The sequence below is a fragment of the Gastrolobium bilobum genome, unplaced genomic scaffold, assembly GCF_033153095.1.
Source record: "Gastrolobium bilobum isolate Gb01-03AN ecotype WA unplaced genomic scaffold, APGP_CSIRO_Gbil_v1 utg22574, whole genome shotgun sequence".
In the NCBI taxonomy this organism is placed as follows: Eukaryota; Viridiplantae; Streptophyta; class Magnoliopsida; order Fabales; family Fabaceae; genus Gastrolobium; species Gastrolobium bilobum.
The window spans coordinates 91,359-115,073 of NW_026895377.1; the positions used below are offsets into that span (position 1 = coordinate 91,359).

At 34.1% G+C, this 23,715-nt stretch overlaps 2 protein-coding genes across 2 annotated transcripts in view; one reads left to right on the top strand and one right to left on the bottom strand.

Annotated features, from left to right (window-relative positions):
- Nucleotides 1–5,641: 5,641 nt before the first annotated feature.
- On the bottom strand, nucleotides 5,642–8,589 carry LOC133308070 (uncharacterized). The gene is made up of 2 exons (XM_061508662.1): nucleotides 8,352–8,589; nucleotides 5,642–6,996 (listed from the first exon to the last, which is right to left on the bottom strand). The coding sequence occupies exons 1-2, from the start codon at nucleotides 8,587–8,589 to the stop codon at nucleotides 5,642–5,644; spliced, it is 1,593 nt and encodes a 530-aa protein (XP_061364646.1).
- Nucleotides 8,590–11,786: 3,197 nt separating this feature from the next.
- Nucleotides 11,787–23,715, top strand: part of LOC133308026 (phosphoinositide phosphatase SAC3-like) — a 35,231-nt gene continuing 23,302 nt past the window's right edge. The window contains exons 1-13 of the mRNA XM_061508612.1: nucleotides 11,787–12,429; nucleotides 13,448–13,652; nucleotides 13,734–13,899; nucleotides 14,461–14,683; nucleotides 15,102–15,178; nucleotides 17,226–17,413; nucleotides 17,525–17,622; nucleotides 17,821–17,954; nucleotides 18,060–18,188; nucleotides 18,436–18,811; nucleotides 19,493–19,614; nucleotides 21,329–21,430; nucleotides 22,264–22,455. Coding sequence (XP_061364596.1) covers nucleotides 12,343–12,429; nucleotides 13,448–13,652; nucleotides 13,734–13,899; nucleotides 14,461–14,683; nucleotides 15,102–15,178; nucleotides 17,226–17,413; nucleotides 17,525–17,622; nucleotides 17,821–17,954; nucleotides 18,060–18,188; nucleotides 18,436–18,811; nucleotides 19,493–19,614; nucleotides 21,329–21,430; nucleotides 22,264–22,455 — 2,099 coding nt within the window. The 5' untranslated portion in view covers nucleotides 11,787–12,342. The remainder of the gene's footprint in view (nucleotides 12,430–13,447; nucleotides 13,653–13,733; nucleotides 13,900–14,460; nucleotides 14,684–15,101; nucleotides 15,179–17,225; nucleotides 17,414–17,524; nucleotides 17,623–17,820; nucleotides 17,955–18,059; nucleotides 18,189–18,435; nucleotides 18,812–19,492; nucleotides 19,615–21,328; nucleotides 21,431–22,263; nucleotides 22,456–23,715) is intronic.

Here is a 23,715-nt window from a genome sequence, read left to right on the forward strand (position 1 = left end):
TTTTTTAATATTTACAACATTGGAGACTTCATTTGAGAATAAAACAACTTTAAATCATGTTACATGATACATACATTTCCCATAAAACAAATATCAATCTTTTTTCAAAACAGAACATATATCAACCTAACTTTTCTAACGGAAGTCCAGATAAATAACGTGAAAAAAAATATAAAAGGGTTACCGGAAAAAGAGGTTAAAAAGTCATCAAGAAAATTGTTTTTGAAAATATTTTTTGACAAATCACATTAGATTATGATATTAAATGTTTAAAAGGGAGGTTATATTTACAACCTTTTGTTCTTATAATCTCTTACGACCAAATCTTAACCGTTGATTTATGCCAATCTAATGATTATAATTTATTGAGTCATATTAATTTTCAATAAATTATAACCGTTAGATTGACGGAAATATACCCGAGTTCTATCTTTGTTCACTCTTTGCCCCGATGAGGCACAAAAATAGTCCAAAATTTGTTAACAACTTAGGCTTGTTCCATAGATGCCTCGCAAAAAGAAAAGAAAAGGTCATAAGCAAAGAATAGATATGAAATCGGAGGCCCTTTTCTTTTTAAAATAATCGGCTTCCAATCTTTGCTATGCATAGCCAAACTGATAAGATGCTCTAAGTGCTCCACTTTACTCAATACCTTAAGACAAGTAGAATTTCTTGGTTGCTCTCCCATTTCAAAGTAGATTCATGCTGCATGTGTTGACACAATTCATGATCACCCCATTTAGGGTGGCTAGCAACCCTAGTTCATGAATGGTTTCTTCCAGAAAATCCCAAGATAACTTCCATGCACTTTTTCCAGATTAACCTTTATGGCTATCCACCTCTTGTTTCCTTTCTTCTGCCTTACGTAGTGGAAAATATCTTGGGCTATGATTAAAATATCTAAGCTATGCCTCCAATGGATGAAACAACACTAAGTAGGCATGACTAGAGAGTTGAGGTGGGGTTTTAACTAATTAGCCACTATCATAGTAACAACCTTATAAATTACGTTGCATAAGCTTATCGGTCTGAATTGGTTGACGGACATCGGATTCTCTATTTTCGAAATAAGAGAGATTAAGGTCTTATTTATATCCCGAATTTTTCCTAGAACTATAAACACACACCTTACCAAATTACACACTGAGTCCTTGATTGTATTCAAGTGGTTGTGGAAGAAAATTGCATGCAGTCGATATATGCCTGGAGCTTTAAAAGGGTTCATATCAAAGATCACCATTTTAATTTTCATTTCTATAGGTTGGTCTCCCAAATGATCTAGGGTACTTGAATCCAACGCTAGGAACATTCCCTAAAATGGGAATGTGGGATGCGGACGATTTTCCTCATGGTATAACTTCTCAAAGTAGATGACTTCTATATTTATTTGCTCCTTTGGTTCACCTTGCCACTCCTTTTCCTCGTCCATTATAGAGTCAATCATGTTCATCCATCGTCTAGCTACAATGCTAGCATGGAAAAATCTTGAGTTCTTATCCCTAGAAGCTAGCCAATCAAATCTTGAATGTTGGTACCAAGTTATTTTCTCAGAGAGGTAAATTATATTAAGTTGTCTCCAAAGGTTCCTTTGAAGCCTCTCCATGGAGCTTTAAAGTTGCAGCTCCAAGATCTTGGCTATACCTTTTATTCTTACATGCAGGCAGTTCATTTTATGGAGGTTCTTCTTGAAGTGTTCGTAATGCTAACTGGAAACTTCATCCTGAAACTTTGAGCGTGCCTCGTTCCAGTCTTCCTCTTGAGTCCAACAACAAGATACAATCCCATAGAAGTTTCCATCTATCATCCAAGCTGCCAAGAAATGGAATGGACAGTCACCAGTGGGCCAAGTTGGAGGTTGACCATCCCAAATAAGGATATGCCTATGGTTTGAGCCATAGAACGACAAGTGGGAAACAACTCTGTTGGGAAACATAGCATTCTAAGCATCGTTGATGCAGGCTCTATCAATGCGTTCCTATAGCCTACCCTGCCTCCAAGTAAAAAGAGGTAATTTATGACTTGAGTCCACGAGATTGCAGGTGTCCAGACAGGTCCTAAAGTTTTGGATAGACATCCAATAGGGTTCAAAAACCCCCTCTTCTCGTCGGCCATTAGGTACACATTGAAGTCACCAAGAACTACCCAGGGGTCATGCCTATCTTGTGCTAATAGTCTGAGATCCTCCCAAAGAGTAGTTTTCTCAGCCCTTCGAGGGCTTCCGTAAACAAAAGTTACCAACTCTCTCTTTCTTTCAAGCTTCCACACGAGAGTTGTATCAACAAGAACTACCCAGGGGTCATGCCTATCTTGTGCTAAAAGCCTCTTTATCGAAGAATAGAGTGAATCTGTACTCCACCCAGGGAAGAAAGATTGTCCAATGAACACGTGTCACCATACATTTTCCTGAACCTCCGCATCAATTCAACTGCATCAGGGGGTTGATCTTTAGGGTTTGTGTCAGTTTCTGCTCCTAAAGACGTTGACTGGGTGTGACCTTGATCCACTTTAGTCTATTGTTTAGCACTTCCCTTGCTCGACATTGCCTCAGGATCTTGTTAAAGAATTCGAAGTCCTTCCAAAGCTTCCCTTTGGCCAGTCGAGGAGAGTATGGTAATCATTTTACCTATGTTCGATATTGTTTGCCTTTTGATAATATTCTTTTTTGGTCAGATAGGACCCATCATAAGATTTTTTGTCTTTGTGACCTAAGTCATGTGCTGCTTGTTTATTGGGCTTAAGTGTAATTACCTTATTATCCTTGGGTGTCTTATATCCACATATGACTATAACATATGGAGATATTCTATTGGCACGAAAATCATCTTTGCCTTGATTGCTGTACACGTGCACTGATTGCATGGAGTTTGTTACTTTTTCTATTGTTACACTTGTAACTATCATCAGAGCATTTTGTATGGTGTCTATAGCTTTTCCCTCCGTCATACTAGTAACTATCATTAGAGATTCCTCCTGCATGGCATTGGTTACTTTCTCATTTATTGCACTTGAAACAGCCTATGGGGACTCTTCTTGTGGAAGGCTAGTCAGGGAATCATGACGAGACCTTTCTATTCGAAAACTAGCTGCTACCCTGTTAATTTCATCAATGGAGGTTTTAGTGTTATTCCCTTTGCCCAATGATGATTGAGTTTCCGATTGTAATTGTCATCTTCTCCACTGCTTCTGGACATGCATCCAATCTCTGAATGCATTACCACTCGAAATTTACTGAGATGTGATTTGTTCCTGCTGGCCGGCACTTAAGTAATTTTTTTGGCTGCTTATAGGTCGTCGCGGGAGGAGGTAATCACATCTGATGTTGCTCCTTATGATGGCCATACTTACCACAATCAAAACAGATGAGGCGTAGAAAACTCTATTACCAATTTTAATTTTCTCCATAAAGCTCTTCCTTAGATCCACCTCAACGCAAATATTTATATAACATGTATTGCACACATAAAAGTCAACATTTTCATTTGTTTTCCCAAGTTATTCAAGGGCGAATGATGGCCCATTTTTTAGAAAAAATATTTCTCCTGCAATATAAGATAAAATTAACTACAGTAATCCCAAAATGATATCGTTTTGGGGGGTTTGAAAAAAATGCAAGGTATTTTAATAAAAATATATGATACATAAGGAAAGTAAAATTACTAAAATACCTTGCATTTAATTTTTCTCAAACCCCCCAAAACAACATCGTTTTAGTATTATTAGAGATATCTTTATCTCATGTTATAGGAGAAATATTTTTTCACACACTCACACCTATATATTATGCTCGTACCGGTGTAAGTTACACATTTAATCTTGGTTGTTGATACTATTTATATCTAACAACACTAATTTATTATATATATAAGTCGATAGATGCAAATAAACCAATGACCAAGACTTGGGGTAACACTTTTTATTCTTACACCATATATATATATATATATATATATATATATATATATATATATATATATATATAATCCTTTGACACCGGTGTCAAATTTGAAGTTTGATACCTCATCTGAGAGCCGTTAGATCAAAAAGGATCAATAGTATCACATGCTTATAAATCAGAGTCGTTGATCTTTCTTGATCTAACAGCTATATATATATATATATATATATATATATATATATATATATATATATATATATATATATATGGGCGGGATCCTTTGACGCCAATGTCAAACAAAAAGTTTGACACTTTGTATGAGGGTCATTAGATCTAGACAGATCAACGGTATTACATGCTTACAAGTCAAAGTCGTTAGATCAAGACAAGATCAACGACTTTCAGATGAGGTGTTAAAGGATCCATATATATATATATATATATATATATATATATATATATATATATATACATATATATGGATTTTATGTTTACTATGTTACATAATATAACTCCACTTTTCTACACACACATCAAAGAAGTAGGGTCTATATAAGGTTTCTCTCTCTTTCATCATTCCACTTTCTCTCTCCTTATTGTTGTGTGTAGAAAAATAAAGATATATTATGTAACATAACAAAGATAAAATCCTATATATATATGAGAAAAAGATTTCTCAAGTTACTTGAGATATATTTATCTCTGGTCAGTCCAAAACTACGTCATTTTATTTATTTTTTTTCTTATATTAAATGATTCACTTTTGAATGGTTATGATTCCCATTTTCTCTCTCTTCTTTTATTCCCATTAATTAGTCTTTGTACGGTCATGATTTAGTAGTTGATATAAAGTTATCTCAAGTAATTTGAGAAACGATAGCACACACACACACATATATATATAGAGGGAGGATATTCTTACTACCAAAATTTTCTACCACTAACTTACTACCTATCTAATCACCATTGAATCAAAGAGAGAGAATGCTAAAAAAAATGAAAAAATATTGATCCAATGGTGATTAGATAGATAGTGAGTTAGTAGTAAAAAATTTTGATAGTAAGAATATCCCTCTTCATATATATACTAGTGAATTACCCGTGCGATGCCCGGGAGAAAAAGAACAAAATCGTTGTCGCCGTCGTTGGTGTGTCGTCTTACTGGTAAATCCACACGTTGATCTTGATATGAAACTCTTAATAATAATATCATAATAAAAAATAATTGTATTGTTATAATTTTTAACTTGAAAAGGCTGTAGCATTCAGAAAGATAAAAAAGTAAAATAGAATTTTGTAGGATGAAACGTTTAATTGTATCGAGTAACCTTCACGTCCAATTGCAAAAATGATAAATAGAATAATGTTAATGTAAAAACAATTTAAATGTCATAATGTCAAAATTGCTCACAATTAATAATTCACAAATAACATGATACAATTCGGTGTTCCAGCAAAATATCTCTGACATCAGCCTGCTAACTATAAAAGAAATAAAAACAGTATATGTTAGCATAACATATGATTTAGCGAATAAAGAACATAAGAACTGAACAGGTAATTGTCAGAAGTATTATTCAATGTGGTTTTTTGCTTTTGAATTTCAGAATCATATTTTAAAAATACAGTATAAAAATAATCAAAATCCAACGCTAATCAACATTTGAAAAAAATATAACTTAAGGAATGCAGATTTTACCTGTACCAAAGAGCAACGTTATATCCAATCGACTGAAGCAATATAAATTACAGTAATCTCTGAAATACTTCTTTGTAGACTATGTTAAAGGTATTGTTTGTTACACAACCATCATCATCAACTATCAAAATCTTCAATCCCTTTTTGCTCTTTACTCGGGATAGTGCCACATATAATTGCCCATGACTAAAGACTGGCCTGGGTAGATAAATTCCAACATGAGAAAGCGATTGTCCTTGACTCTTATTGATTGTCATGGCAAACAAAACGACGAGGGGAAATTGTCTTCTTTGGAAATTTACAGGAAAAGAATGACTTGAGGAGCTCATTGTCATTCTAGGGATTAACACATTTTCTCCTATATTGCTTTCTGTAAGAACAGTTGCCTCAACCACATGATTGCTTAATCTTGTAATAAGCAATCTTGTTCCATTGCATAAACCTCTTGATTGGTCAATATTTCTTAATAGCATGACTGGAACTTTGACCTTCAAAATTAATTTATGATCCGGAAGCCCAGAACAGGAGAAGGTATTTAAGATCTCAGGTGAGAATTCATCATCCTCAAGGGAAGAATTACCGTCTTGCTTCAAAATATTATCTGAACTTAAATATATTCTTTCGTCACCTGGAATCAAAGACATTAAGTTCTCATTTAAAATAGAAACATCTGCCAATTTTGGAGTCAGAATGACACGTTCTTTAAAGAATGTGGGTTGTAAAATATGATCCAAGATATTAGGGTACACAAAATCCATCAAATCTGAAAGTGGATTCAGTGATTTTTTAATCAATAATTCATATGGAATTGTTATAATAGATTCTCCATCCACATCATCTCCAAGAACACCATCCCCGACTTTAAGAAGCCAATTAGAAAATTCCTTTATTTCCATTAAATTGTGAATGTCACTTCCAGAACTAAGCCGCACGTTCTTGGTCAAAGTTAATAAATGACAATGAGACCAAAGGCAAGAAGAATTAATAGTTGCATGGACTATATCTTGTCTGCTTCCATGAGGAACAACAGGTAAGATTTGCCTGAAGTCACCCCCAAGAACAACAACTTTCCCACCAAATGGTTTATCAACACAACTTGAATCAGAAAATCTAAGAACATCTCTAAGTGTTTTGTCTAGAGCCTCAAAGCAAAATCTGTGTACCATTGGCGCTTCATCCCAGATGATTAACTTTGTTTTCGCCAGCAATTCAGCAATATTAGAATCCTGCCGTATATTACAGGTTGAATCCTCAGTGATCTGAATTGGAATACGAAATCTAGAGTGTGTTGTCCGTCCTCCAAGAAGCAAAAGTGATGCAATCCCGCTAGAAGCAACATTAAGTACAATTTCGCCTTTTGATCTAATGGATGCTGACAATGTATTCCAAATAAATGTTTTTCCTGTACCACCAAAGCCGTATAGAAAAAAGAATCCCCCTGTACCCACTGAAACTGCTTAAATTATCTTGTCATAGACAACTTTTTGCTCATCTGTAAGGGAACTCATTAGTCTTTTATGTTCTTCAACCAAAAACAATCTGTCATACAGTAATTCATCAAGCACTAAGCGATTGTGCATATCAAGCAAAGATGCACCAGTGATGCAGGGCATTGAAGGGTAATCAGAAAGGCATTTTCTATTACTCTGTAGCACTTTATCAATTTCAGCAAGTGTTGTTGAGATATATAGTCCCACATTGATTGGATGAGCAACTAATATGGCCTTCATAAGGCCTTGGACACTCCCACCCCTTGAGCTAGCTTTTGGGGTGGTGTATCCCAAGGTTCTTAACATGGTATCAGAGCCTCATCGTCCCCCGCTTTAAAAAAGTGGAATTAAAATAAAAAAAAGCACAAGAAGGTAAACCAAAAATGGGCCTGTGCAATTTTCACGCTTCTAAGACTAAAGGGCTCTTGCGTGAGGGGGCGTGTTGAGATATATAGTCCCACATTGATTGGATGGGCAACTAATATGGCCTTTATAAGGCCTTGGGCACTCCCACCCCTTGAGCTAGCTTTTGGGGTGGTGTATCCCAAGGTTCTTAACAATTTATGCTTTCCTTTATCTCATCCCATATCAATTTATTGTGATAACAAATCCGCGATATATCTCACACACAATCCAACATTTCACGAACGAACGAAACATGTTGAGTTGGACTGTCATGTCGTTCGCGAAAAAGTAGCTCAGAAGCTTGTTCATCTGTTGCCTGTTTCTTCTTCAGCACAAATTGCGGATGTCTTTACAAAACCATTGCATGTTACTTCGTTTCAAAGAGCTATGTCCAAGTTGGGACTCTTCAACATATATAGTCCCACTTGTGGGAGGATGTTAATATATCCTAATGAAGTAACTAACGCTGACGTGGAAAGAGATGCAGTTAAAGTTAGTTTGTAACTGTATCCAGTTTGTTACACGGTTAGGAATCTGTTGTGTATAGTTGGAGGTTTGTTATACTCATTATTGATTCTTATGCTTGACACCATGATATATAAGGTGGAATAGCTGTAATGTAAACTCAGATTTCATAGTACAATGAATTTTCAGATAATCAAGAAGTGTTGTGTTTTTTATTTGTTCTTCAGTAAGATTTGCATATGTAGAAACGTGGAAAACAATGAAAAAATGACAATTGAAAGTACAATTCTAACATGACTCATGGTACATTTTTTTTACCACAAAAAGCGGTATATTCAACAGAAAAAAATAATGATAAAAAAAATTATAATGCATACGATATGTTCATAATGAATACCTGGATGTCCTACTATTGTTCTATGTCGATAAAGAACATCGTCAGAGAGAAATTGCCAACACTTCCCCCAAATATTTTCAGGTCTATTCATTAAGTTACCAAACAACAACAGAGCAAAAAGACGTCTAAGATAAGAAGCTGACTGCCAAGAACTTGCCTCCTTAATTGCATCAATGTATTCATTGTCATCATCCAAAAGTCCAAGAGAATAGCAAGCATCTTTAAATGTTGGAAACATCACCCCATTGATAGTTCTCAGGTCCTCGTAACACTTGTGCAACCCTTTTTAATTTTATTTATTTATTTTCTTATATTAAATGATTCACTTTTGAATGGTTATGATTCCTATTTTCTCTCTCTTCTTTTATTCCCATTAATTAGTCTTTGTACGATCATGATTTAGTAGTTTATATAAAGTTATCTCAAGTAATTTGAGAAACGATAGCACGCACACATATATATATATAGAGGGAAGATATTCTTACTACCAAAATTTTCTACCACTAACTTACTACCTATCTAATCACCATTGAATCAAAGAGAGAGAATGCTAAAAAAAATGAAAATTTTTTGATCCAATGGTGATTAGATAGATAGTGAGTTGGTAGTAAAAAATTTTGATAGTAAGAATATCCCTCTTCATATATATATATATATATATATATATATATATATATAAAAGCTCCAATCAAATACTGAAAAACATACGAAGAAGAATATCCCATGGGATGGTTACGGCTTCCTGCAATTGTGAAGTAGAGTGTACGGGACAACAGATTTGCTTGGAACTTGCATCCGTAATTAGCTGGCCTTTTGATTTTGACTTTGGACGATGATGTTATGGATTATTAATCTGCATAACATTATCGAAAAATGTTAATTTAATTCCATGAGATAAGAAGTTTTGGATGATTTTACTTCCTAATGATTCATCAACTATTAAGAAGAAAATAATTGAATTTAATGAAAACATGATAAATAATTAAATAATTTTTTTTATTATATCAATTAGATAAAAAATCTTAAAAATTAATTAAAAAAAGGTGACATGAGAATTATTATTATTATTATTTTTTTGGAAACGACATGAGTATTATTTTAACTTTTACATAAGGAGACTTGTCAACTTAATATAATAAAAATTACGAAAATAGCTCAAATCAAATAATAACGTGTTGGCACTAATAATTATTTATTCAATTGATAAAGAGCTTGTTCATATTAATTATAAGTCTCGAATTTGAATATTGAGAATATAAAAATAATATTGAAAAGCCGCATCAATATGGATCCGACAATGTTTAAATTGGATTAAATCGACATGAATATTAATTATAATAATGTATGGAGAATACGACCGTAGATAGTTTCTTATCACTATACATGATGGAGGCAGAGTTAAAAAAAGAGAATGTACCAAAAAAAAAAAAAAGATGATGTGTGTGCAAAGTAAGTCAATGACAACAAGGAGGCTAGAGTTTCAGTTTTTCAAATGTGTATCTATGAGCTAATTAAATCTCTATTTTATAGATGGTTAACGTGGGCCCATAACAAATAATAATAATAATACAATTAAAATAATGAGATTTTTGTTTTGGTGCAAAAATTAATTAATTTCTTGCTTAGAAAAAATCTTCTACTTAAGTATTTAAATGTCATCTTATTATTTTTTTTAAATTTTTATCATCAAACTAATTCTTTAAAAATAATAGTGCTTCATTATATTATTTCTTTTTTCCAAATTTCTTGTAGAGATATAAAAATTTATCATATTCGTCCCTACAGAAAATTAAAGTAGTAACATGAAAAGACAAATTTATAATTATTTTTTTACCTTTGAAAGATAAATTAGATAATGAATATAGTTAGAGAATTAATGCACTGAATTTGCAGTAATTACTTTTTTTTTAAACAATTGTAATTTTTCAAAAACTCTCTTAAAAAGATGTTGATATGGAACGATATATTAGAAGATGCTTTGTTCACCACAAAGAAAATCATCCTCTAAAGAGTTTAAGTCAACAAAGGTTACCCAACTATGTATGCAATCTCTTAGCAAAACTTATCTCAAGTCACATATTCAAAAATTAATTGGAAAACCTTGTCGTCTCGCCATTTGCAGGAATTAATAAGGGATATCTTTCAAAATTAATCATCTCCCCAATATAAATGTAAGTGTGATAAATATAAAGTGCACATTTTCTTACATGAATAAACATATTTATATAAAATTTGACTTGAGTATCGAAATATCTTACACGTACACTTCTAGCTTATTTCAATAAAAACCCATAAATTAAATCTGCATCAAATAATTTGAAGAGGAAATTCACATACATATTTGGCCCATATAAAACTAATTCTGATGAGATCTAAAAGCTGTTTTTTTTTTACTTTTAAATAAGTTAATCTAACTACGCATTTACTATTTAGTCTTTTAAGATATTAATTTAATAATAAAAATCCTTAATAAACTAATATAGTGACATAATATTTAAAAGATTAAGTAAAGAATTCAATCTTAGAAATTAGCAACAAAACAATATCTAGTCACCACTATCTACAAATCCCCCTTGAAGGCTTGAACCTTAACTTATTATATAGGGAAACATGACTTACAGCTTCAAATTAAATATCAGATGTCACAGAAGAGAAAATGACAGGTTTCTAACATTAAATGAACAAAGAGCAAATTCAGTAATTAGACATTTTTAATTTGTTGTTCATTTAATAAAATAAGCAATTCATTATTGCTTTTAAAACAAAAAGTAGTCATCATTCACAACACCATTATAATTTTGCCGTCCTAGGAAATTTAAGTTGTAAACCTTTTGACTTTTTGACACACACATTAAATAATTTTGTAACTAATTATCGTATAATTTTGAATAATTTTTCTTCAAGATATATATATATATATATATTTTAAATACCTGTAAATTAAAGGACACTTGCTATTTAAAACATTATACAAATTATGTATCAAGAAAAAAAAAAACTATACAAAATATCTCTCTTCTTCCTCTTTCGAGTGGCCAAGAAAGTTCAAGATGACACGTTAGTTCACATTTACGTCGGTGGTTGAATAAAAAAAAAATCTATATTGTAAGAAAGGAAAAATCAAATATAATAACAACAAATATTACAAAACAATCTTTTAATATAATCCAACCTAATCAAATAGAATAAACACAACTTCACATCATTATTTTAGAATTTTTTATTTTTCTATACAGAATTTTCAATGTGTGGACGGTGCGGTCACCGGAGCTGTGGTTTTTGATTGTTCTATTTTGGATCTGAGTACTGAGCTGTCAGAAAATTACAATTTTTATAAAATTAAATAAAAATTACAAAAAACAGATAAATATAAAATTAAATAAATTGAAATCAATAATTAGCTGTTAGTTGTTCTTCTCGTTCGTTCCCGTGCTTTGCAACTCTTTCTTCTTGAACCTCCGAAATCTCTTCATCTTCTTCTGCTCGATCTCGTGCTATCATCTAATACGCTGCGTTTAGAGTTCCCATTTTGAAAATAACACATGCTGATTTTCTCTACATATTCCTCTTCGTTACCATAAAAATTTGCAATTCGCGATTTGTGGATCCGTGCTGTTCCGCGTCTTCACGGCGAGCTTGAGTGGTGATCGGAGGTTGAATAGCTCCGGCAGTCGCAGAGGCGGCTGCGACGGTGGCGCCGTTTCTGGTTGGAGGAGGAGGAGGAGGAGCTGGAATGGGGAGGAAAGGTCGATAGTTTGGATCGAATTTTGTGGGGAGTAGAATGCTGTATTTGAAGCAACCTAACCTTTTTCAGAGCATGGAGTTGTTCGATTTTGTTGTATCTGTTTTTATGCATTATTGTTGTGGTTCCTCGTGTTAGGTGGTGATTGTGTGTGAGAAATTTTGGTGGCCACATTTTGCATGCGATTTTGATGGTTTCCCTCTGAGCCTGAGGCTCGGGGGATCTGAATAATTGGGAGAAGGAGAAGCCATGGCGTCCTCAGAGAATGAGCCTTCCTCGCACTCTCTTCCTGCACATACCTGTATGTGCAAGTTTAGGCTATACGAGACTCTATCGGTATGCTATGCGCTTTTCTTCTTCTTTCCTATGATTAATTGCTTCTATTATATTTTTCTCTCTACTCTGATTCTACTGAGATCTCTTTGATTTTGTCATTATTGATCGTTTCGTGTGAAAGACGTTGCGTTTTTGGCTAAATTTTAATACAACATGTTTCTCTTTTTTGGTTTCATTTGGATATATTGGCTGGCTCTTTCTGTATTTTAGAAAAAAATATATGTCAATAATTTTGTTGTTGTTGCTCTTACACCTAATTGAGATGAGGGGCTATGATAATCTCCACTGCAAGTTAAAAGTAAGATCAATGCACTTGTTTCTTGGTCATGTTCATATACAGTGATGAAATGCATGTTCGAGGGATCTTAAGCATTCCGGTGAATTTATTATCCTAGTTTTATACCACTTATTATCTCAGTAGTGGTTCTTAGTTTTGAAATTGCAGTGTTACGTGTTTCTGGAAGAAAGAGGAAACTAGCTAGTCATCCAATGCATTGGATTTCTTGTACGATAGACCGCAAAATATATTTGAAAACTTTATTGGTTAACTGTTTTAGAGTATGAGGATAACTTTGGCACAGTAGATAGTAGTTAACGTTTGTAAACTCATTCCATGGTTTGATTAAGCTCTAATTCTTTTCCTACTTTAATATTCTTATGTATGTCTTTTACATTTCCAAAATGAATCTTGATGTAATTTTTATGCCTTAGCATATGAGCATCTGTGCAGATGCTTACTATTTCCATTGCACTTGAAAGTGGGTTTGCCTTAACTTTGAATTTTTTTCTCTTCCGGGCCTCTATGCTTTAGATGCTTGGTTTGAAAATTTGGCAGTAGAATTATCATGCCTTTATAATCCAATGTGTGTATTATTAAGCTTTGGATGTCCCATTTGAGAAATATTGAGTTACAGGGTTGGATACTCTGTTGAAGTTCCCGTGTTTATCCTGCTTTTTTTTTTTTTTTTTTTAATATAAATTTTTACCTTGTTCATTTTATTTTATGTCTATGCCTCAGAACTTTTACATGATAGGAAGGGACAATAGCAGGACATATTGGAGGGTGTTAAAGATTGACCGGCTAGATCCTTCCGTGCTAAATGTGCGTGAAGATTCGACCATATATACAGAAAGTGAATGTTCTGACCTGTTGAGGCGTATACATGAGGGGAACAAGTCCACCGGTGGACTGAAATTTGTTACAACTTGTTATGGAATTGTTGGTATGTAGATCCAATGTGTATTGTCCAGTTGACTCTTGACAAATTATCTGTCCTTATCTTGATAAGTTATTCTGCATTTAGGGTTCATAAAATTTTTGGGGCCTTACTACATGCTACTTATCACAAAAAGAAGGAAAATTGGTGCAATCTGTGGTCATACAGTATATGCTGTCTCGAAGAGTGAGATGATTCCACTACGAAATTCTTCGGTTCAGTCCAACATCACCAATTATAAAAATGAAAACAGGTCTTTACAATCGTGCTTGTTATGTTGATTTTGCATTTGTACTTCAGAAGAAAAACTGAATGTTAGCCCAAGGGTTGCTAATCATATATTTGCATTTATATATTTTCTGAATGCTGACATCTTTCTGCTGTTTCCTTTAATCATTTGAAACAGTTGCTTCAGATTTCTTATTTGCTTGCATTTATAATGATCTTTCAGTTTCTCTTTCTATCTAATTTCTAAAGTATGTTAAGTCTTATATTCATAGATGTTTTGTTAATATAAAAGTTTGTGGAAACCTTGCACCCCTTCTTTTTGGCTTGAATAAAAATAAATTAAAAACTACACAGATTTTGTTTTAATTTATTTTTAAAAAAAGAATACATTGATTATTGAAAACTCAATCTTAATTAGATTTTATTTCTGATGGAAATGTGGCATAATAGAGTTGCTAGGTGGTTCTTATTCTTAATGTTTGCTACCATCTTTTGACGTAAACACAATATTGTGGTCTAATGTCAAATTTTATTGTTCTTAATGTTGTCAGGTTTTGTATTAATTTTTTTTTCATTAACTTTTTAGATACAAGAAGCTCCTATGCATGGTCGACCTTACAAAGGACTTCTTTTTCAGCTACTCATACCACATAATGCGTAGTCTTCAAAGGAACTTGTGTGATAATGAGACAGGCCATGTGCTTTATGAGACCATGTTTGTCTGGAATGAATATTTGACTCGAGGAATTAGGAATCACCTCCAGAACACTCTTTGGACAGTTGCACTGGTGTACGGCTTTTTTAAACAGGTAAATATTAATGGCTCTTAAAACCACCGTAAGTGAATAATGGGATAATTTTTTCTCATTATATTTCATGTTATCTATTTATTTTCTCCTTCAGCTTTGTGATGGTTGCAAGAGTGCTTGCACTTAAAGAATCAATTAGAAAGATATCAGGCTGTGTTTCTTTAATATATTTGCAATGGATGGTATTCTGATATATCTTGTTCAAGTGACAATTTAAATATGATCTGTTTGTTATTAATGCAACACAACTAGATGATATTTTTTGTGACTTTATCATTTTTGGACTAGATATTGCATACATTGATTGGATAATCTTGTTACGTATCTGGCTGGTGTACTATTATTTCCTGTTCTGTTGAAGTAGTTGTTTTTTCATCCCATACTTGAATATCTGATGTTGATCTGGTTGCTTCATCAGGACACACTTACAATATCTGGGCGGGAGGTCATCCTCACGCTCATCGCAAGACGGTCACGTCACTATGCTGGCACTAGGTGTGTAAATTTCACTGTATTTTCTTCCCAAACACATTGAATGGAGTTTGTAAGCATTTGCCAAGGTGACTATGTGGTGCATATACTTCAGTTGATCATATGTATACATCTGTCTTAATACATAATTTGACTTTCTTTCTCTGCAAACTTGGCAGTCACTTAAGTAGCTCCTCTGATGATTAAATATATTTTGTGCTGTGTATGTGTCCCTTGTGCAATGTTATTTTTTTTTTAATTTTTTTTTTGTATTTTCTAGTTGTTTTGCATTGTCCAATTGATTTGATTATAATATATGGAAATGACCCATTGAATCCTTGGCTTTGGACTTTTGGTGGCATTTTCTATTTGAAGAGCAATTTTTCCGATTAAGTTTTGACAAACAAGTGAATATTGGCATAATTTATTGCATTGTATTTGGTGTAATGTAAGAGGATGGTGAAGACTACGGTTGACGTCAGGGATAAGGAGGTTCAGGAATGTAATAGAAAAGATTCTGTATTTCATGTTCTGATGGAGGGATCAAGCATCTCTATTTTCCATTTAGGTGCTGATGGAAAGAGCTGAGATAGCTAGACTAAACATAAGCTATATTGTTAGCTTCACTATGTTTACCATCAATGAAACTTTGAAATTAAGCAATTTTTGGGGAAGACATATAGCATAACAAGGAAATGCCAAAAGCAAAGGATTGTTAGCTGATGCTTATTCCCCGGATACCGTCACTGCTTCTTCTCTGGGAAAAGAAGTTCACAATCCGTAGGCCTTCTACCTCCACACGACATTGCTCTGTCAGGCTTTTGCCAATTGTGGAAAATTCCCCACTGCTGTCTCCCGTAGGAGTCTAGGCGTGTCTCGTCTCAGTCCCAGTGTGGCTGATCATCCTCTCGGACCAGCTACGGACCCAAACCATTGTTTGGAACTTTCCAAACGGGGAACCAAACATACACTTTGATGTTTGAAACTGATTTAAGAAGTCTGGAGTTAAATTGTACTCCTTAAGAAAAATAGGAGATGAAAGAAGAAAAATAGGAGATGAAAGAATGACAAGGACATCTAAAGCAAGGCTAAAGGAGATTGTCTTGTGGTTAGAAACCAGGGAAAATAGAAGAAAAAGATCCTGTTATTGATGAAATCTGAACCAACCCTATTACTGCCAATAAAATCCATTATATAATATAAATGTACACTTTCAACAAAACCTACCTATAAACTACCAAAGGTATGTTGAATAAAAAAACAAAACTGAAAGACTTAAAATAAATAAAAATAAGGTTGCTACAATGCTGTTCTACGGTAGCGTTAATAGTACACCCCCCATTGTAAACTTCACAGGCATGGGGTGTAGAACATTTGTGCCAATGCTGTCCCCTTGAATAATTCGTAGTGTTTGATTTGTTGTTCCACATTTATTCCAAAAGACAAACCTCACCAGAGTTACTGTTGGATTGAAAGGGAAAGATTTTCTGTGAAATGCAGTCTTACTGTTTGCCGCCATGGAGATTCCATAGGTATATAGCAAAATATTTCAATAAATCTTCTTTAATTTATTTAAAAATAATTAGCTAAGCACAACCAAAAATAATTAAAACTTGTGTGGGATGCCACCTCATTTAGGTGAGCTGCCAGCTCCATATTTCTGGAAAACTTGATTCGGGCTATTTACTCTGACTGGGGAGTGCAATGTTTTACATTGCCATTCCAGTCCAATGGTGTCTCTGCCCTTTGCTCTGGTGTATGTGATGGGGCTCAGATCTGCTACTTTTGGTAGTTATTGTGGATTCCATAATATGCTAATAGTTTTCATTAAAAAGGACAAACCTCAGTGCACCAGGCTCCCCAATTTGCGAGAGTAGGGGTGAGGGTTGATTGTACGCTCTGCTGAATTTGTCATGGTTGTCCTTATTAAAAATTCAGTGAAAAGTTTCTCAATTTTATCTTATATGCTAACTTTATTTGAGGTTTTCATTTCACTAAACACTACTCAAGTATACATCTTTGCAATAATGTGTGCAATTCACAGCTTCATCTATTTGGTTATTACATGCAGGTATTTGAGACGAGGTGTTAATGAGAAGGGCAGAGTAGCTAATGATGTTGAGACGGAACAAATTGTATTTGAGGATGTTCCTGATGGTCTCCCGGTCCAGATAAGCTCTGTTGTTCAGAACCGGGGATCGATCCCTCTTTTCTGGTCACAGGAAACTTCACGTCTAAATCTTAAGCCAGATATTATATGTATGTCTTCTCATTTCCTAAACATTGTAAAACTTGCAGAGTTTTTTATATTCTCTCCCTTATTACATGAGTCACCATGTTTTGCTTATTTAAACACTTGTTCTTTCCCAGTGTCAAAGAAGGATCCAAACTATCAAGCCACCAGACTTCACTTTGAAAATCTTGTCAAAAGATATGGGAATCCTATAATAATTTTGAATTTGATAAAGGTAATTTTCTATTTTTATTCTTTTAAAGGAAATGAACTTATTTTGCCTCATTTACTAAACATATCTAATTTCCTCAATATACAATTTTCTTGAATCTTCACCGTGTTATTTACAAAAGGGTTTTGATTTTTTTATTATTATAATAATAATTATTTTGTAAGACTCTTAAGTGACTGATATTGCATTTTTTACCAACAGACACATGAGAGGAAGCCTCGTGAGTCCATACTTCGTTCAGAGTTTGGTAATGCCATTGATTTCATTAACAAAGATTTATCAGAGGAGAACAGACTTAGATTCCTTCACTGGGATCTGCACAAACATTTTCGGAGGTTGGTGTCTTTTATTATATGATTTTGTCCTTCTTAGTAATTAAATTATGAGTGTGCTCTGAATAAGCTGATTTAAATTTGTGCTTTTTTCTTTTCTACTTCCAGCAAATCTACAAATGTTTTGCTCCTTCTGGGCAAAGTGGCGGCATATGCCTTGACATTAACAGGTTTTTTCTACTGCCAAATGACACCGACTTTTAGACCAGAAGACTGTATACAATGGCCATCTACTGAGTAAGTTTTGCATTTTCTTTCAATGGCCTTTCGCCATTTCTTTGATTGATTGTGTATTCTTGTGAATTGTGATCAGTTTGAGAAAATATAATGATCATGATATAAAATTTGCTATTGAATAACATGAAAAAATGTTAATAAAGAAACGTTAATGCACGTGCCCCAAAAAAAAAAGGTGTTAATGCTTGATGGAGGCATGGAATACATAAACTTCATCCACTGACACCTCTTGTTTACTGATGTTAAGTTTTGCAAACGGCAATGTTGATAATGGAAGCTTTCAACCTACAAGACATGTTGGTATTGACAATGAGGATGCTAATAATTTAGAGAGGAAACCTAGTGGAGGAAAGAATGTTGCTAATGGAAACCATTCGGTTAGGCCACCCATGTTGCAGAAGGGGGTGCTCAGGACCAATTGCATTGACTGCTTAGATCGTACAAATGTTGCACAATATGCATATGGGTTGGCTGCTCTTGGTCGCCAACTCCATGCTCTAGGAATTATTGACGACCCAAAAATTGATGTTGACGATCCTCTAGGTGATGATTTGATGGGATTTTATGAGCGGATGGGTGACACACTCGCACATCAGTATGGTGGTTCTGCTGCACACAACAAGGTGATTAGTTGTGTTGTTCTCTGCAATTACTTCATTTAGTAGTTATAATTTAGCTTGGGAACTTGTTCTTTCTTGATTACCTTTGAAGTTTTTCAAATAAAACTTCATTAATTTTGTAATTGGATTTAAACTTTGTAATGGATAAGATAATCATTAATCTTATTATATGAATTTTTTTTAATAAAGAAATTTTAACAGAAGAAAAGAAATAGATAAAAGAAAGTAAACCTCTTTATCATTCACCCCGTGAAAATTATTTTGTGGTTTGCTGCAGTTCATGTCTGTCTAATTATGTTCCTTGAGTTGAATGGTATACAATAGTCTTGTTAGCTTGCTTATTGTTAATGTGATTATGAGAATGGACTTATCTCTTGTATTACATACATGTAGCACTCTTAGAGAACATTGACAAACTTCCTCCAATGACTAATATGATCAATGAAAACTGCATGACCATTATCTGAATTAATTTTGCTTTCAGGAGAATGGTATTACTCCATTGATAGATTGGTCAATGTTTTGAATTTTCTTTTTTCCTTGGGTGTTATATTCCACTTCTTTGTTAAATGGGTATAGACACGGTGTTTTAATGTTGAAAATTTTTAATTGATTTGCGATTGGTATAACATAAGCTTTTCAGATGATTTTTTTCTTTAACTGCTGTTGCTACTTGCCATGTAGATATTCTCTGAGAGGAGGGGACAATGGAGAGCTGCAACAGAGTCTCAGGAGTTTTTTAGGACTCTTCAACGATATTACAACAATGCTTATATGGATGCTGAGAAGCAAAATGCAATTAACGTGTATGTGCCGCAGTCATGCATTTCTTTTCTATTGCCTCCAAGTTATTATTTCCGTGATTGGATGTATCGCATGTCTGTCATCTAGTTCTCTCTAAAGGGTCTTTCATTGGGAAGTTGAATAACACAGTTATGCATTTCTTAGTTTTCTTTTGCCTCCAAGTTATATTATTTCCAGTGATTGGAAGTATAGCATGTCTGTCTTCTAGTTCTCGCTAAAGGGTCTTTCATTGGGATATTCAAGAAATTTATTGTAGGAAAAGATGGATTGCACAGTAGGATAAGAAACCTTCCTCTGATTACACTTATACACAAAATAAAGAAGAGAAAAAAGTAACTTTATCACAAGAGATTCTCTAATCCCTCTGCCTGTTTACTAAGAAACACTGTAAAAGCTGTCTGCTGAGCACCAAAGGGAAACCATGAAAATAGTCTCAAAGCACTTCATCCTGTAAAGAACCAATTCAACCCAAAAGCTTAAACTATTGGATGAGGCTACATTAATGGTTTTTATATATTTCAACACGCTCTCTCACACGAGAGCCCACTGGGCTTGAAGGGTGGACAATGCACAAGTCCACCTACCTGTGCGAAGAAAGAAATTCCACTAGAAAGAAAGTGGGGGGTGGTGAGGATCGAACCTGGTACACCGAGGCTTTGGTACCATGTAAAGAACCAATTCAACCCAAAAGCTTAAGCTATTGGGTGAGGCTACATTAATGGTTTTTATATATCTCAACACATCCAAACTCCAGAGACAGCATAGGGCAGCATAAGTTGCACACTTCAATTTCCTCTTTGCTTCTGCCAAAACCTTTAAAACTAATAAAAGAAATGTTGAAACTGCACAACTTTAAAATCTTATTGTAATGGGGAAATGATGCAGATAAGAAGGACGGCCGATGTTAGGAAAGGTCTCTGTATTGTTTGCACATCAATGTATACCGGATAAGTGAATTTCCAATGACTGAAGTGCGTTGCTGAGATTTTTGTATTGGCATCCTATGTATTTTTCTTTTTATGATCTGGCGCCATATGATGTCTCTGCTGGGATATATTTTTAGGATTTTAGAGTGGCATTGGTTATAAAATTGGTTTCTAGAGAAAATTCATTAGAAAAGAATGGAGGGAGAATATATGTATGAGGAAGCTATCCTCCTAAACAGAAAAAGCAAAAAACTTTGGCCCTATACCTATGTACATTAAAATTGAAACTCCCTCGAAACAGCCATGATTAGAACACCAAAGAGAGGGATACATAATCCCATTCTGTAGCAGGTTGAGGGGTAAAGAGACACCCTAAATTATGTGAGTATTCTTTGATTCTAAAATTTGTATGATTTCATATCTTAAAAGTTGATCGCTAAATAGGAATTGACATTAGAAGTTAGAACTACTCAAAACCAAATTTCAAGCAAAATGATTTGATCTAATATGTAAATTTAGTAATTTTTTTTTTTTTATCATATACAGTTCTTAGCTTGTTTTTGAATCTGCAGAAAGTCCCCCCCTTTTCACTTGATTTATGACATTATCATGTTTCAATTTAACTTCTCTTTTTCAGCTTTGTCCTAGTTAAAATTTCAATCTTGCACTTTTAATATATATATATATATATATATATATATATATATATATATCCTCTTTGCGAAGATTGTCTTTGTGTTGTTATTAACTTATTATTATGTTCTACTAATCATAAGATAGTCTTTTACAGCTTCCTTGGGCATTTTCAGCCACAACAAGGTAAGCCTGCTCTATGGGAGTTGGGTTCAGATCAACATTATGATGTAGGAAGGCATGGGGATGACGATGCAAGGTATCTAAATTTAGTTTATTGGAAGTATAATACCTTTTTTTTAATCCTTATATAAATTGGTCCCTTGATTAAAGACTTGAGAGTTTTGTTAGGGGCTTGTCCATCTAGAACTTCCAGTCTACCTTTCCCTTCTAAATTTCCTATATCATAATATATCATGATCTATGCAGCATAGACATCGACATGGATGCTTCAATATAAAGAATCTAAAATACAATGTGATGTAGGATAAATAGGGCATAGAGTGTTCAATTGTTGCATTCGAGAAAGTGGGACATAAATGTGAGTTTCCATGTTATTACATATTGTAGAGATCATGTGTTAGGTCTATGAATCCATTGTATACAAGCCTCTTCACTATTAAAAAATTTATCATAAATGCTAACTTACTATGTGTTTTCATCTGAGTGCAAACCTGTATGCTAATAAGGTGTGAGATTTTGAGTTGTGGTATAACAGTCATCAAGGAGCTGCTAGAATTTATTATGAGGATTCTGATGTGGTAATTTTTGGGGATAGCTTTTTTTTTTTTTTTTTTTTTGTATATATTGGGGATAGCTTTTAAATTCCAATTGTGTCTAATAAGATGGAGGGCTGCTGACTCTTTTGATTTGAAGAGTTTAATTGTTCAAACTTGCATTGGATGTTGCTGAATATTAGTACAGTGGCATGGTCTTCTATTTTCTGTTAACTGAAAACAGCATAAATTTTATAATTACAGATACTACAAAATCATTATGGACTTGCTGTGAATATCATTATAATATGATGCATATAGTTTGGAAGTTCCTGTTGATGCAGCTTATGTGGTAACTTTGGAATGTGGTTTTTAGGTCAATTGTCAAAAGATGTTTCTCGGATGGAAACATTCTTCGTGACAGTTCTACATCTATGTCAACCCCAAATCCCAGGATGGAAAAATTCTCAAAGCTAGGTTTGCTGGACCAATCAGATGAAAGAAGCAAGGCTTTTTGCGAGTCATCACCTGAAATAACAACTTCTGAGAGTGGCATGTCATTTTCAAGGTCTTTACTCTTTATTAATTCGAATATAAATATTTAATCTATTTCACGGTAAATAGGAAGAGATAAAACACACACACAGAGCACAAATACTCCAAAGGCTTCCATAAGATGAAGTTCTATTTCAAATATCCACCCCCAGTACCCCAGCCAGGTAACCTAGCTTTGATTACCTATGCTTAAAAATAGATTCACTTTATTAGTCCATTTTATGGACAAAAGATAGATTGTTAATATTCCATTTTATAGGTTTGCTTTACTATATTTATTAGTCATCTTATTCTCGAATTTTTGTGTCTTCTCATAGTAGGCCTTTTTGTATGAGAACTTAAGTATAGTAACAGTTAAATGTAAAAGAATACGTTGTGTATTAATCTGTGTCAGGGAGTTACAATATATAGAGACCCTAATGGGCTTAAGTGTAAGGCCCAAACCTAATCCAAACCTAATCCTAATACAGTCAGAATACAGTCAGACTATTTACGGATAAGACAGAATCCAATCATATCTAATCAAATCTAATCATATCATATCTAATATTCTAACACTCCCCCTCAAGCTGGTGCGTATATATTATGAGCACCAAGCTTGTTACAAATGTATTCAACCCGAGGACCTCTAAGAGCTTTAGTGAAAACATCTGCTAGTTGATTAGACGAGTTGACAAAAGCTGTCTTGATTTCTCCTGACTGAATCTTTTCCCGAATGAAGTGACAATCAATCTCTATATGTTTGGTCCTCTCATGAAAAACAGGATTAGAGGATATATGTAGCGCAGCTTGATTATCACAGACGAGTGTCATGGGTTGTTTCTGTTCACAAAGATGAAGCTCCTGAATCAACTGCTTTAACCAGATCAACTCACAGGTAGTATTTGCCATTGCACGATACTCAGCTTCTGCACTAGATCGGGAAACAACAGGTTGCTTCTTGCTTTTCCATGAGATTAAGTTTCCTCCGAAGAAGACACAATAACCAGAAGTAGAGCGTCTGTCCGAGGGTGATCCTGCCCAATCGGCATCTGAGTAACCACAAATTTCTGTATTTCCCTGATCCGAATACAACAAACCTTTTCCTGGTGCTCCTTTGATGTATCGGAGGATCCTCACAGCAGCATCCCAATGTGAATCACAAGGGGAATCAAGGAACTGACTGGCCGTACTGACAGCGAAAGAAATATCTGGCCTAGACACAGTAAGATAATTGAGCTTCCCAATCAGCCTTCGATAACGTCCAGGATCAGATAATGGCTCCCCCTGTATG